The 13,325-nt window shown below is 44.9% G+C and overlaps 1 protein-coding gene across 1 annotated transcript in view; it reads left to right on the forward strand.

The window, feature by feature from the left end:
- The first annotated feature begins 782 nt into the window (after window positions 1–782).
- Window positions 783–13,325, forward strand: part of AP1G2 (adaptor related protein complex 1 subunit gamma 2) — a 34,952-nt gene continuing 22,409 nt past the window's right edge. Inside the window, exons 1-7 of the mRNA XM_034406317.3 lie at window positions 783–940; window positions 3,363–3,567; window positions 4,732–4,856; window positions 7,078–7,219; window positions 8,916–9,012; window positions 10,570–10,646; window positions 11,022–11,117. Coding sequence (XP_034262208.2) covers window positions 3,364–3,567; window positions 4,732–4,856; window positions 7,078–7,219; window positions 8,916–9,012; window positions 10,570–10,646; window positions 11,022–11,117 — 741 coding nt within the window. The 5' untranslated portion in view covers window positions 783–940; window position 3,363. The remainder of the gene's footprint in view (window positions 941–3,362; window positions 3,568–4,731; window positions 4,857–7,077; window positions 7,220–8,915; window positions 9,013–10,569; window positions 10,647–11,021; window positions 11,118–13,325) is intronic.

Consider the following 13,325-nt stretch of genomic DNA (forward strand, 5'->3'; position numbering starts at 1 on the left):
CTTAAAACCCATTTTTTCCAGCAAGCCGGGCTGGCTTAAGAAGAAATTTTTAAAAGTTTTAAATTGGTTTGTGATTTTTAACTTTTGGGGCCAAATTTATATATATTTTAATTGTTTTTTTTTTAATATTTGTATTTCATGTTCTTAATTCTGGCTGTACACCGCCCTGAGTCCTCAGGGAGAAGGGCGGTATATAAATTGGAAATAAAATAAAAATAACATAAATAAATAATCTTCACCACTTGAAGATGGGTAGACTTCAACTCCCAGAATTCCCCGGTTGGCTGGGGAATCCTGGGAGTTGAAGTCCACCCACCTTCAAAGTTGTTGAGTTGAGTTTAATTTTGGTTTACTTTATTGTCACTGCACCTGGTGCAACGAAATTAAATGCTGCCTTCAGCGTGCGTTATTTATTTTTATTTTATTTTATTTTATTTTATTAAATGTCTATACCGCCCTTCTCCCGAAGGACTCAGGGCGGTGAACAGCCAGAAGATAAAACACAGAGATACAAAAATTTAAAATAGATTAAAAACGAATTAAATAATTTGGCTGAATTTAAAATACCCCATAATTTAAACAGATTAAAATTTGTATTTAAAATTTATATTTAAAAGGGGAGAAGATTTAGGCCAGGCCGAAATCTTACTATAAAATCTAACTATAAAAATAAAAACACAGCTTTAAAGGCATAAAAGGACTCGCGATCAACCCCCTCCCTCGCATGTCATGCATCTTTTGCCCAACAGGGGGCGCCCAGGGCCGAGCTACCTCTCCAAACTCAGGTGAGCTCACCTGCCAAGATTGGAAGGAATCTGTCCGGAACTGGGAGAAAATTGACTGAGATCCGAAGGAGAGGCAGAGAGAGAAGGATTCCAGCTGCTGTTTTTTCCGCTTTTTTCCAGGAACAGAAGGAGGCCGAGGGGTGTCTTCTGGACAGGTGAAGGATAAGGATAAGAAGAAGTAATGAAATGAGAGAGAGAGAAGGAAAGAGAAAGCGAGAGAGAGAGAGAGAGAGAGAGAGAAGGAAAGAGAAAGAGAGAGAGAGAGAGAGAATAAGTTTCGAGCGGCTCCCAACGTTCACTGATCTAATCGATCCGATTTGCAAATTAATTATTTGCAAGAAAATTTTTCCCAATCATCCAGGTGGAAAATGAGAGGAAGGTTAATTTAACGTCGGGTGGGTGCTTTGCAAAAAATGTTTGAATGGGGTGGTGGAATGTCCAAGCCTTTGAAACCAGAGCCGATCCAGGAGTTTAAGGTTTCACAATGCAAAGATAATTTCTGAGGCCGGTGCTTAGAAAGGCTTCCGGTTCTTGCTTTTTTGCTTTTTGCTTTTTAATTTATATGCCGCCCTTCTCCGGAGACTCACGGCGGCTTACAATGCGTTAAGCATTCCCTGGTTCCTTGGAACCAGGGGAAAAAAAGCTGGGCCAAGATATTGGTGGGCAGAAATCGAATTTTTTTCGAGACGGATGGGAAGATGCAAAAGCCACAAACAAGAAGCAAAAAATAATAATAATAATAAAAATGTAGCTTTGTTTGCATGGGGTTCAAATAATAATAATTATTAGCATTTTGTTGCCATTTAAAGACCCCCCAAATCAGCTGCCTGAAAGTCCTGGCTAACATGTAACAGTAACATATTTTTAAATTTTTAATTTTTAATTGGTTTGTCATTTTAAACTGGGGCCAAATTAATATATATTCATTTAATTGTTTTTAATGTTTGTATTGTATGTTTTTATCTGGCTGAGTCCTTTGGGAGAAGGTGCGGTATATAAATTCGAAATAAAATAAAAAATAAAAATAAAAATAAACAGAGTGGGAAGGAACCCTGGAGGTCATCTAGTCCCCCGCAGGAGATTTGTACCGAACCGGCTGAATACCACCTCTGCTGCCTACGAGAAGCAATCAGAGATATTATCCTAAACCACGTTTTTTAAAAAATTATCCTTTAACTGTTTTCATAGCTATCCGCTTACTCAAAAGATTATTATGAATTGGCAGCCGAGATTTTAGAGCAGGGGGAAATCGGCAAACTGGCTGGGGAATTCTGGGAGTTGGAAGTCTTAAAAGTTGCCAAGGGGGTGGGGGGACCATAGATGGGAGAAGACCACCTTGTGATGTTCACCGACGTCAGCGAGGACGTTTCATCAATTCAATCATCTTGTGATTAAAATCGGCCTCTCTGGTTTCTTTTAAGATGAGTGGACTTCAACTCCCAGAATGACCGGCTGAGGAATTCTGGGAATCGAAGTCCACCTTCTCTTAAAGTCACCCCAAGTTTGATTTAGGAAAAAAAAAGGTCTGCGCTTGGCCAGGAAGCGCAATTGATTTGCTCAATTAATGTATTAATTAATAAATTAAATCAACCTCATTTGCTGTTGTAGAGCCAATCGCGAAATAGCAAACCGAAGCTGGGCTCAGACGATCCGGTAAACCTTAACCGAGGTTAATGCCAACCAGGTTTGATGTCTTGAAGAGAAGCTCCTGCCCCAGCTACGGACCCCAAAGAACGTAGCGCACACAAAATCTGTACAAACCTTAGTTTACTAAATTAAATCAGTCTTTTTCAAACAAAGGCTGTTAAGTAACTTTCTGAACAGCCTACAAGAATCCAAAGAATAAATAATCGTACTCTTACTATGGTTGGCAGAAAGCCCAGAAGCAATTTGCAGGAAGCTGATAAGAGAACTAAGATCAGGACCCGAAGGAGAGTGAAGGAAGTTGTTCCCTGCAAATTGCCTCAGTCGTCGTCCTTCCCTAAATAGGCTAAGGGAGTGGCCAATTAGCCCCAAGCCTTAACTCTCGAGGAGACCTCCTCCTGAGGAGCCACTCCTGCCTTTTGGCAGCTCTGCGCGCCCGTGCATCGACAAGAGGCTCCTCCTCTTCTTCCTCTTCACTTATAGGAACTTCTGGGGGTTCTGAAGGCCCTGGCTGAATCCTCGCCTCTGGCACCACATCTTCTCCAGCCTCCTCACTGTCTGACTCGAGTGCCAGCTGCACAGGCTGCTGGCGCAGCACCACACCAGCCTCCTCGCTGTCGGAATCAGCTACTAGCTGCACAGGCTGCTGACGGGCGACAACAAAGGGGCTCTGAAAATTCAGACTAAAAAAGTTTTGGGGGGGCCAAAGAGACTCCCCAAATCCCCAACTAAAATTCAGCGTTTTGTAATTCCGATGTACCTGAGATGATGGGTTAGGTCAAGTCTTAGGTCCCGAGTTCTAAACATGCGGTTTTTTTGAGGGGGGGGGGAACCGCAAGAAAAATACACATCATGCGAAGAAGACAGGATAAGGGAAATTCCCGGCAAATCCTGACAAATTATTACCTGTCCCACATTTCCTTTGTTATCTAGGATGTCCGAGGGACCGCTCACTTTACCGATCCTGATCCGGACCATCCGGAGCGCCCGGACGCAGGCGGAAGAACGGGAATTGGTGCAACGAGAAAGCGCCAAAATTAGGAGCGCTTTTCGGGGCGATGAATCCGGGAACCGGGTTTCCAATTTGGCGAAGTTGCTGTACATCTATATGTTGGGCTATCCTGCCCACTTCGGACAGGTACGTTCAGCTCGTCCTCGAGTTACAACAATCAGTTTTAATGACCGTTCAGAGTGACCACAGCACTGGAAAAAAGGGACTTATGACCGTTTTTCACCCATATGACCGTTGCAGCAGCCCCATGGCCATGTGATCCAAATTCAGATGCTTGGCAACGGGTTCACATTTATAACGGTTGCAGTGTCCCGGGATCATGGGATTCCCCCCTTTTACGACCTGACAAGCAAGGGAAGCCGTGTTACTAACTGAACAGCTGCAGTGATTCACTTAACAACCGTAGCGAGAAAGGTCGTAAAATGGGGCCAAATTTGCTTAACCCAGGGGTCGGCAACCTTAAACACTCAAAGAGCCACAAAGGTCCTAACCGGAACTCCCCCCGTTCAATTCTGGAGCCGACCGGAAGTCCAGTTCCCCCATCATAGAGTCTCCTCCTAGCACGGCATCCTTTTTCCTCTACCTGTCCTAACCGAAAGCCCTATCAATTGTGGAGCCAACCGGCAACAGGGAGCTGCAGCAGAGGGACAAAAGAGCCACATGCGGCTCCAGAGCCGCAGGTTGCTGACCCCTGGCTTAACCGATGGTCACGTGAGCCAAAGTTACAACGGCATGGAAAACAGTAACTTAGGACCGTTTTTCACACTTAACGACCGTTGCAGCAGCCCCATGGCCACGTCGTGATCCAAATTCAGGCGCTTGGCAACTGACTCGCCTTTATGACGGTCGCAGCGTGCCGGGGTCACGCGTTCCCCTTTTGCGACCTTCTGACATGCCAAGTCAATGGGGAAGCCAAATTCACTTTAAAAAAACCCACGTGACTAACTTAACAGCTGCGGTGATTCACTTAACGACCATGACAAGAAAGGTCGTAAAATGTGGCAAAACTCGCTTAGCAATGGAAATTTGGGACTCAGTTGTGGTCGTAAGTTGAGGACTGCTTGTGATTTTGTAAGGATTAAATTTGCAAGCTGACTCCGGTATTAAAGAGCAAAAAACAAAAACAAAAACCCAACAACTTTTGGGTAGGTCAAGTTTAAAAATATCGCCCTTCCTTAGCTGCCATTTTGGAAGCCGCCATTTTGATTTCCCACCATGCCCCTAACTAAATGCCGCCGCAAAGCATTGTGGGAAAAAGATGTTAGCCCTCTTCTTCCTGTCGCAACCCAGATGGAGTGCCTGAAACTCATCGCCTCTGCCCGACTCCATGAGAAGCGGATTGGCTACCTCGGGGCTGCCCTCCTATTGGACGAGAAGCAGGACACTCACCTTCTCCTGACCAATAGCATCAAGAAGTGAGGGGGGGCATGTCCAAATATGGGGGGGGGTTTCTCCCTTTTCCCTAATCAGATCAGATCTGAGATCTCAAAATCGATCCGTGGAATGGATTAAAATGGGTGGGCTATCGAAAGAGGGAGGAATTCAGGCGGATTTCTGCGGGAGATTTGCAGGATCCCGAAGGGGATTTCGGTGATCTGGACCCTGCAATCCTGCTAAGCCGCCATGTAGATCCTTGCTTCCGACTTAAGGGGGCGCCACCACAGCCATCGCAGTTTGTCAGCCTTGTGGGTTGGGCAAACCCAGCCAGGCAGGGCTTCTAATGACGGTTAAAGAGTGGTTTAGTGGAACACATGAGCAGGGAACTGGGTTTGAGGGACTCAAAAGAAGGGGCGTCTGCAGGATGTGGTCAAAAAAGTCAAAATGGCGGCGACGATGAAATCAAAGCTCCGCCTATTTCTTGATATGTGTGGTGGTGGTGGGGGAGTAGGCAACCTTCAAACCGGGGGTTCTAGTGTCCTTGGGAGGGGGTCCGTTGTAACTTTGAATGGGTCACTCAGTGACTGGTTGCATGTCAAGGAGTGCATGTAGATATAGTTAATGATAGATAGATAGGTAGATAGATAGATAGATAGATTGATAGATAGATGATAGCTAGATAAATAATGACAGTTAGCTAGATAGAGATAAATAGATGATAGATAGATGATAAATAGATGATAGCTAGGTAGATAGATAGATAGATAGATAGATAGATAGATAGATAGATAGATAGATAGATAGTTGATAGGCAGATAGATAGATGATAGCTAGATAAACAATGACAGCTAGCTAGATGATAGATATAAATAGATGATAGATAGATAGATGATAGATAGATGGATAGAAAGATAGATAGATAGATAGATAGATAGATAGATAGATAGATAGATAGATAGATAGATAGATGGATGGATGATAGGCAGATAGACAGATGATAGCTAGATAAATAATGACAGCTAGCTAGATGATAGAGATAAATAGATGTTAGATAGATAGATAGATGATAACTAGCTAGCTAGGTAGATGATAGCTAGATAAATAGATAATAGCTAGCTAGATAATAGATGATACATAAATAGATGATAGGTAGGTAGATAAATAGATAATAGATGATAGCTAGTTGGATAGATAGATAGATAGATGATAGGCAGATAGATAGATGATAGATGATTGCTAGCTAGCTAGATGATAGGCAAATAGATGATAGATAAATAAATAGATGATAGATAGATAGATAGATAATGACAGCTAGTTAGATGATAGAGATAAATATATGATAGAGAGATAGAGAGATAGATAGATGATAACTAGCTAGCTAGCTAGATGATAGCTAGATAAATAGATAATAGCTAGCTAGATGATAGATGATAGATAAATAGATGACAGCTAGGTAGATAAACAGATAATAGATGATAGCCAGCTGGATAGATAGATAGATAGATGATAGGCAGATAGATAGATGATAGGCAGATAGATAGATGATAGATGATTGCTAGCTAGCTAGATGATAGATAGATTATAGGCAAATAGATGATAGATAAATAAATAGATGATAGATAGATATAGATAGATAGATAAATAGATAGATAGATTCATTGATTGATTTACAGCTAAAAAATCCCTGCCCATAAAGTAGGATATATTCTGGGGGTGGGTGGGACAGAGATTCTGCTTTCCCTCCTTCCAGATTTTTTTGAGGGGAATGAAGGTGGACAATGAAATCTAAATTTATTTATTTCTTCAGTCAATGACCATCAACATTAAATAATAAAATGAGCAATTAAAAAAGAAAAAGGAGTTACCATCAGGATCAAGAAAGAGAAGCAGCGCAGTAACATACTGGCAATGATAAAATAAATCATAAATATAGCGTAGTCGAGTGTTTCTCAACGCGTAGCCCCTTTAAGAGGAGGGGACTTCAAGTCCCAGAATTCCCCAGCCAGCATGGGAATTCTGGGAGTTGAAGTCCCCCTCCTCTTAAAGGGGCAACGGGTTGAGAAACACTGGTATGCTCTTAATACAAGAACACCGTGTTCATTTATCTAACACTAATAAAAAAACTGATTCAATAAAGCCGTACATTAAAATACGGCTTCTCTAAAAATTATTAGAAAACTTCTGGGTGAAATAAGAATAAGGAGCGGCGCATGGAAGACGGGATTTCTTATATGCCTCTTTTCCCTCCTTACCTGCAAGTGACCTGCTTCATAGCAACTCCTGGGTGCAAGGATTGGCACTGAGTACCCTGGGCTCGCTCAGCTCGGCGGCCATGTTGCAGGATTTGGCTCAGGAAGTGCAGCAGCTGGCAAAAACCGGGCAGCCCGCCGTACGAAGGAAGGTGAGACGCCGCGGATTCGCTTTCCGGCTTTCGCTGTACAGCTAGTCCTCGAGTTACGCCCGTTCATTTATCGACCGTTCAACGTTCGGAAGGACTCTCCTGATGGGAGCTCAACCAATCTCATGGCGCACACGTTGTGCGCTGACAATAAAGATTTGACGTTACGACGGCACCCGATAAAACGACTCGGGAGCCGTTTTTCACGCTTGACGACCGTTGCAGCATCCCGTCGCGTCGTCAAGACGCTCGGCAAGTGGTTTCCTATTTGTGACGATTGCAGGGTCCCTTGGGAAACCCCTTTTGGCGACCGTCGGATGAGCGAAGTCAACGGGGACTCCCGATTCGCTTCACGACCGTGTTGCTAATGTTAACGACGGCAACGATTCACTTAACAACGGTGGGAAGAAAAGTCGGAAAACGGGGCCGACGTAATAAATGTTGCACTTGGCAAGATAAAGTTTGGGCTCCTTTGGGGTCATAACTCGAGGACTACCTGTCGTTAAAACCTTGGTTTGGGTGCTCCAGTTTGATCTGATTGTTCAATCCTAAAATTTCCACTGCTTGGTTTTAGCACGCCATTTTTTACAAGCCGCTGACCAAACGCCGTATTTATAGGTAGTTCTTGACTTACGACCTTTTCGTTTAGTGACCGAAGTTATAACGGCAGTGAAAAAAGTGACTTACGAGCGTTTTTCACACTTATGACCGTTGCAGCTTCCCCGTGGTCACAGTTCAGACACTTGGCAATTGACTCGTATTTATGACGGTAGTGGCGTCCCGGGGTCGTGTGATCCCCTTTTGCGACCTTCTGACGAGCAACGTCCATGGGGAAGCCAGATTCACTTAACAACCATGTTACTCACTTAACAACTGCAGCGGTTCGCTTAACAACGGCGGCAGGAAAGGTCGTAACATGGGGCAAAACTCGCTCAACAACTGTCTTGCTTAGCGGTGGAAATTCTGGGCTCGATATTGGTCGTAAGTCGAGGACGATCTGTATTCTCCCAATTTGCGGGCAAGTGGGTACCTCAAACATCCTCCCTAAAGAGAGGTGGTATTCAGCCGGTTTGGATCAGTTCGCCCGAACTGGTAGCGGAAATCGTGGGTGGCCCCGCCCACCCACCCCGGCTCTATGCCATCCTATTTAGGCAAGTTTTTGAGGCCTGGGTGCATGCGCGGAAGACAGGTACGCCAGCAAAGCACATGCGCGCAATGCCGGGTGCATTCGTGGATGGGGCGCGCTCAGGGGTGCGCTCTACTTACCTTTACTACCAGTTCACAACGGGTAGTAAAGCTTCCTGATGACATCCAGGTCAGTGGGCGGAGCCTCCTGCTGGTTTTACTACCGGTTCTTGCGAACCGGTCTAAACTGGGGGCAACCCAGAAAGTAAGTGACTACCATCCCTGACCCTCACTAATTCCAAGCTGTAGTTGGGACCTCTTCCCATTTACTCAGAGGAATAGGAGACCAGCTGGCATCCCTCCGGCAAACTTTCTGCACATGTTCAGAGGCGCTGGCCTTTTCTCAAAAGGACAGAACGTCCCGTCCAAAACCGAGCCCTGAAAAACTCTGAATTATAAGTGAATTATAAAATATATAAACGTATAATAAATAATATATTCATAATATGAATAGGTTGTACAATATATGAATGTAAATCATAGTAATTCCTTCTTACGAACCCTCCGTTTCCAGGCTGTGGTCTGCGCGGTACATATCATCCGGAAAGTACCCACCTTAGTAGATATGTTCACACCACTGGGAGAACAGCTGTTGAAGGAACAAATTCAGAGTGAGTGGGCTGGTTTTTGAGTCGGAGGTTGGTGGGCAAAATTGGTGAGTTGCACTATTCCTGTTTGTAGGGAGATCGATCCGTTGCTTGGCACCCCAAGAGGTGAATGTGCAAAGTGATTTCATAGCTAAAACGTGCAACGGAAGGACTGGGAAAACTACGAGAAAGATCGAGAAACAGTTAAGGGGGAAAAAAATCAAGAAAAGATCATGGGAAAGATTGAGAAAAAGTTATGGGAAAGAACGAGAAACGGTTATGGAAAAGATTGAGAAAGAGTTAAGGGAAAAGATCGCAAAAAGGCTAGGGAAAGATCAAAGCAAAGGTTAGAGGGAAAAAATGAAGAAAAAGATTGAGAAAAAAAATTGAGACATAGCTAGAGAAACATTGAGAAAAGGTTAGGGAAAATATCAAAAACAGGTTCGGAAAAAGATCAGGAAAAGGTTAGAGGAAAGGTAGAGAAAAAGAGAAAAGACAAAAAAGTTAGGAAAAAGATCAAGAAAAGGTTAGGGAAAACAGATTTACAGAGTTGGAAGGGACCTTGTAGGTCATCTAGTCCAACCCTCTGCCCAAGTGGGAAAAAAGATCGAGAAAAAGAGAAAAGATTAAAGAAAAGGTGAGGGAAAAGATCAAGAAAAAGAAAAGATTGAGAAAAGGTTAGGAAAAAGATCAGGAAAAGGTTAGGGAAGAGGTGAGGGAAAACATCAAGAAAAAGAAAAGATTGAGAAAAGGTTAGGAAAAAGATCAGGAAAATGTTAGGAAAAAGGAATCAGGAAAAGGTTAGGAAAAAGATCAGGAAAAGGTTAGGAAAAAGATCAGGAAAGGTTAGGAAAAAGATCAGGAAAAGGTTAGGGAAAAGATCAGGAAAAGGTTAGGAAAAAGATCAAGAAAAAGAAATTATTGAGAAAAGGTTAGGAAAAAGATCAGGAAAATGTGAGGAAAAAGATCAGGAAAAGGTTAGGGAAAAGACCAAGAAAAAGAAATGATTGAGAAAAGGTTAGGAAAAAGATCAGGAAAATGTGAGGAAAAAGATCAGGAAAAGGTTAGGGAAAAGATCAGGAAAAGGTTAGGAAAAAGATCAAGAAAAAGAAATTATTGAGAAAAGGTTAGGAAAAAGATCAGGAAAAAGTTAGGGAAAAGACCAAGAAAAAGAAATGATTGAGAAAAGGTTAGGAAAAAGATCAGGAAAATGTGAGGAAAAAGATCAGGAAAAGGTTAGGGAAAAGATCAAGAAAAAGAAATTATTGAGAAAAGGTTAGGAAAAAGATCAGGAAAATGTGAGGAAAAAGATCAGGAAAAGGTTAGGGAAAAGATCAAGAAAAGGTTAGGGAAAAGATCAGGAAAAAGTTAGGAAAACGATCAGGAAAAGGTTAGGAAAAAGATCAGGAAAAAGTTAGGGAAAAGATCAAGAAAAAGAGAAAAGATTGAGAACAGGTTAAGGAAAAGAGGGAGAAAAGGTTAGGAAGAGAATGAAGAAGGAACGGAAGAAACCGAGCAATTGGGAAGAACAATTGAATGAGAGTCAAAACTCAAAAATGAGCAATCTAATTTTTTTTCCAGGCATCCTGTACAGCACTATTATGTTAATCGCGGAGATGTGTGAAAAAAGCTTGCAGGCCCTCCAACATTTCTCCAAGGTAATAGCAGATAATAACAGAATCACGGAGTTGGGAGGGATCTTGGAAGTTATCTAGTCCAACCCGCCCTGTCCTCTCTGTCCAAAATGTGGACGTTGCTGCCTTCAAAAGAGCGGCCTTTGTCTTTTAAACGCAGCTGAACCGCTGAACCTAGTCCTGATTGGGCTTCTTTTAGGTTGTGCCATGAGGTTGTGAAGTGGTTGTTTTGTTTCCCCGATTTACAGATCTGCCCATGGCTCACTGCATTGGACTTCATATATCAACTGACTTTCCAGCATGCGGCTGGACGATGGGATCCGAGACCTGTAGAAACACCCTCCCTTGGGAAGGACCTCACCCTCCTGACCTTCTCCTTCTCTTTGTCGTCCTCCGCAGTTTGTTCCTCAGCTGGCTGGAATATTGCGCAATCTGGTGGTAGCTGGATATTGTCCGAATAACACAATTGGGGGCATCAGTGAACCTTTCCTCCAGGTAGGAAGGAGACGGCCTGGCCTTCTTGTTTCGCGAGGCCTACACAAGGCGACAACTTGGGGGGGAAAAGGAACACAAGGACCTGCGTGGGTCAGCAGAGATGTTTGGGACACAGAATGCGGGTAGTCCTCGACTTACGACCAGCATTGAGCCCCAAATTTATGTTGCTAACTTTGTAAATGTTCCTTAAGGGAGTATTTGCCCCATTTTGTGACTTTTCCTGCCACGTTAGAGCGGTCCAATGAGTAGCGTTCAGTAAATCTGGCTTCCGCTGTGAACTTGGCTTGTCAGGAGGTCACAAAAGGAGGACCGCATAACCCCGGGACGCTGCGACCGTCGTAAATATGAACCAGTTGCCAAGCGTCCTCTGGATTTTGATCATGTGACTGAGGTGATCAATGGTCGTAAGTGTGAAAAATGGTCACGAGTTACTGTTTTCCGTGCTGTTGCAACTTTGCCCACTCACTAAATGAAGTGTTGTAAGTCAAGGACTGCCTGTACGACAGGGGGAAGGGACTTTGGAGAGCTTCTAATCCAACCCCCTGCTCTTGCAGAAAACCCTATATCCGTGATGGTGAACCTCTGGCACGTGTGCCACAGGCAGAACACGGAGCCATATCGGTGGGCACGCGAGCGTTGCCCTCGCTCAGCTCCGACGTGCATGCACACGCCAGCCAGCTGATTTTCGGGCCTTCCGGGCCCACTGGAGGTCGGGAAACAGACTGTTCCAGCCTCTGGAGGGCCTCCAGGGGAGGAAAGGCCCGTTTTTTGCTCTCCCCAGGCTCCAGATGCTTTCTAGGCCCCACCAGAAATCAGACTGTTTCTGGCCTCCAGAGGACCTCCTGGGGGCGGGGGGAGGCCGTTTTCGCCCTCCCCAGGCTCCAAGAAAACCCCTGGAGCCTGGAGAGGGCGAAAAATGGGCCTACCAGGCCCACCGGGCCATCGCATGCCAAAAGCGGGGGAGCTCGATGGGGTCGTGTGGGCATGCGCAGGGGGATGGGGCGCATTGAATTATGGGTGCACACGTGACCCTTCCCCGCACTCCCCCGACTTTTGGCACACGACGGCAAAAAGGTTAGCCGTCACTGCCCTATACCATTCCAAACAAATGGGTATCCAATCTCTTCTTAAAAACCTCCTCCTAGTGGCAGGTTGTTCTACTGGTTAATTGTTTTAATTGTCAGGAAATTTCTCCTTCATTTTAGGTTGCTTCTCTCCTTGATTAGTTTCCATCCATTGCTTCTTGTCCTGCCCTCTGGTGCTTTGGAGAGTAGCTTGACTCCCTCTTCTTTGGGGCAACCCCTGAGATATTGGAAGACTGCTATCATGTCTCCCCTGGTCCTTCTTTTCATCAAACTAAACACACCCAGTTCCTGCCAACCGTTCTTAGTATGTTTTAACCTCCAGCCCCTTAATCACTTTTGTTGCTCTTCTCGGCACTCTTTCTAGAGCAGGGGTTTCAAACTCAAGGCCCGCAGGCTGGATCCGGCCTGCGGGGTGCTTAGATCTGGCCCGCGGGGTCGCCCTGGAAACAGCGAAGGACCGGCCCACGGTGCCTCTGCCAGTGAAAATGGAGCTTGGGAGGGCTCCGTGCGGCCCTCCCTGGCTCCATTTTCAGCCACGATAGCCTCCTGCAGCCCTCTGCCAGTGAAAACGGAGCTCTGGGAAGCCGCACACGGCCCTCCCTGGCTCCATTTTCGGCCACGCAGCCTCCTGCAGCCCTCTGCCAGCGAAAACGGAGCTTTATTATTTTATTTATTTATTTATTATTAGACTTCTATACCGCCCTTCTCCCGAAGGACTCAGGGCGGTGTACAGCTGTCAGCGTTCCAGCGCTGACATATGAAAGGAGAGGAGAAGCTTGAACTTTTGCCTACTTAATTCCTTTGAAGATTCTGTTTCCTCGGAGATGGGAGGAGGGGGGGGACATTCCTGTGATCTGACGGAGATGGGATGAGGCGAGTGGCTTGGAAGATAGCCAATGAGACGCAGAGAATTGGGGATCGGAAAGGGAGGGATTGGGGGGCAAAGGTCAGTGCTGACAGCGAAAGAGCCAGGGACAGATCACTATGCTCAATAAAGAGAAAATTTCCTCAAAGATCGGCAGTTTGGAAATTCATTTATTTTGAGATAGCATCGAAACCTAAAACAGAGCTCCCGCTTTCGTTGGCAGAGGGCTGCAGGAGCCCGTCGTGACTGAAAACGGAG

The sequence above is a fragment of the Pantherophis guttatus genome, chromosome 4, assembly GCF_059756535.1.
Source record: "Pantherophis guttatus breed Tessera chromosome 4, ASM5975653v1, whole genome shotgun sequence".
In the NCBI taxonomy this organism is placed as follows: domain Eukaryota; kingdom Metazoa; phylum Chordata; class Lepidosauria; order Squamata; family Colubridae; genus Pantherophis; species Pantherophis guttatus.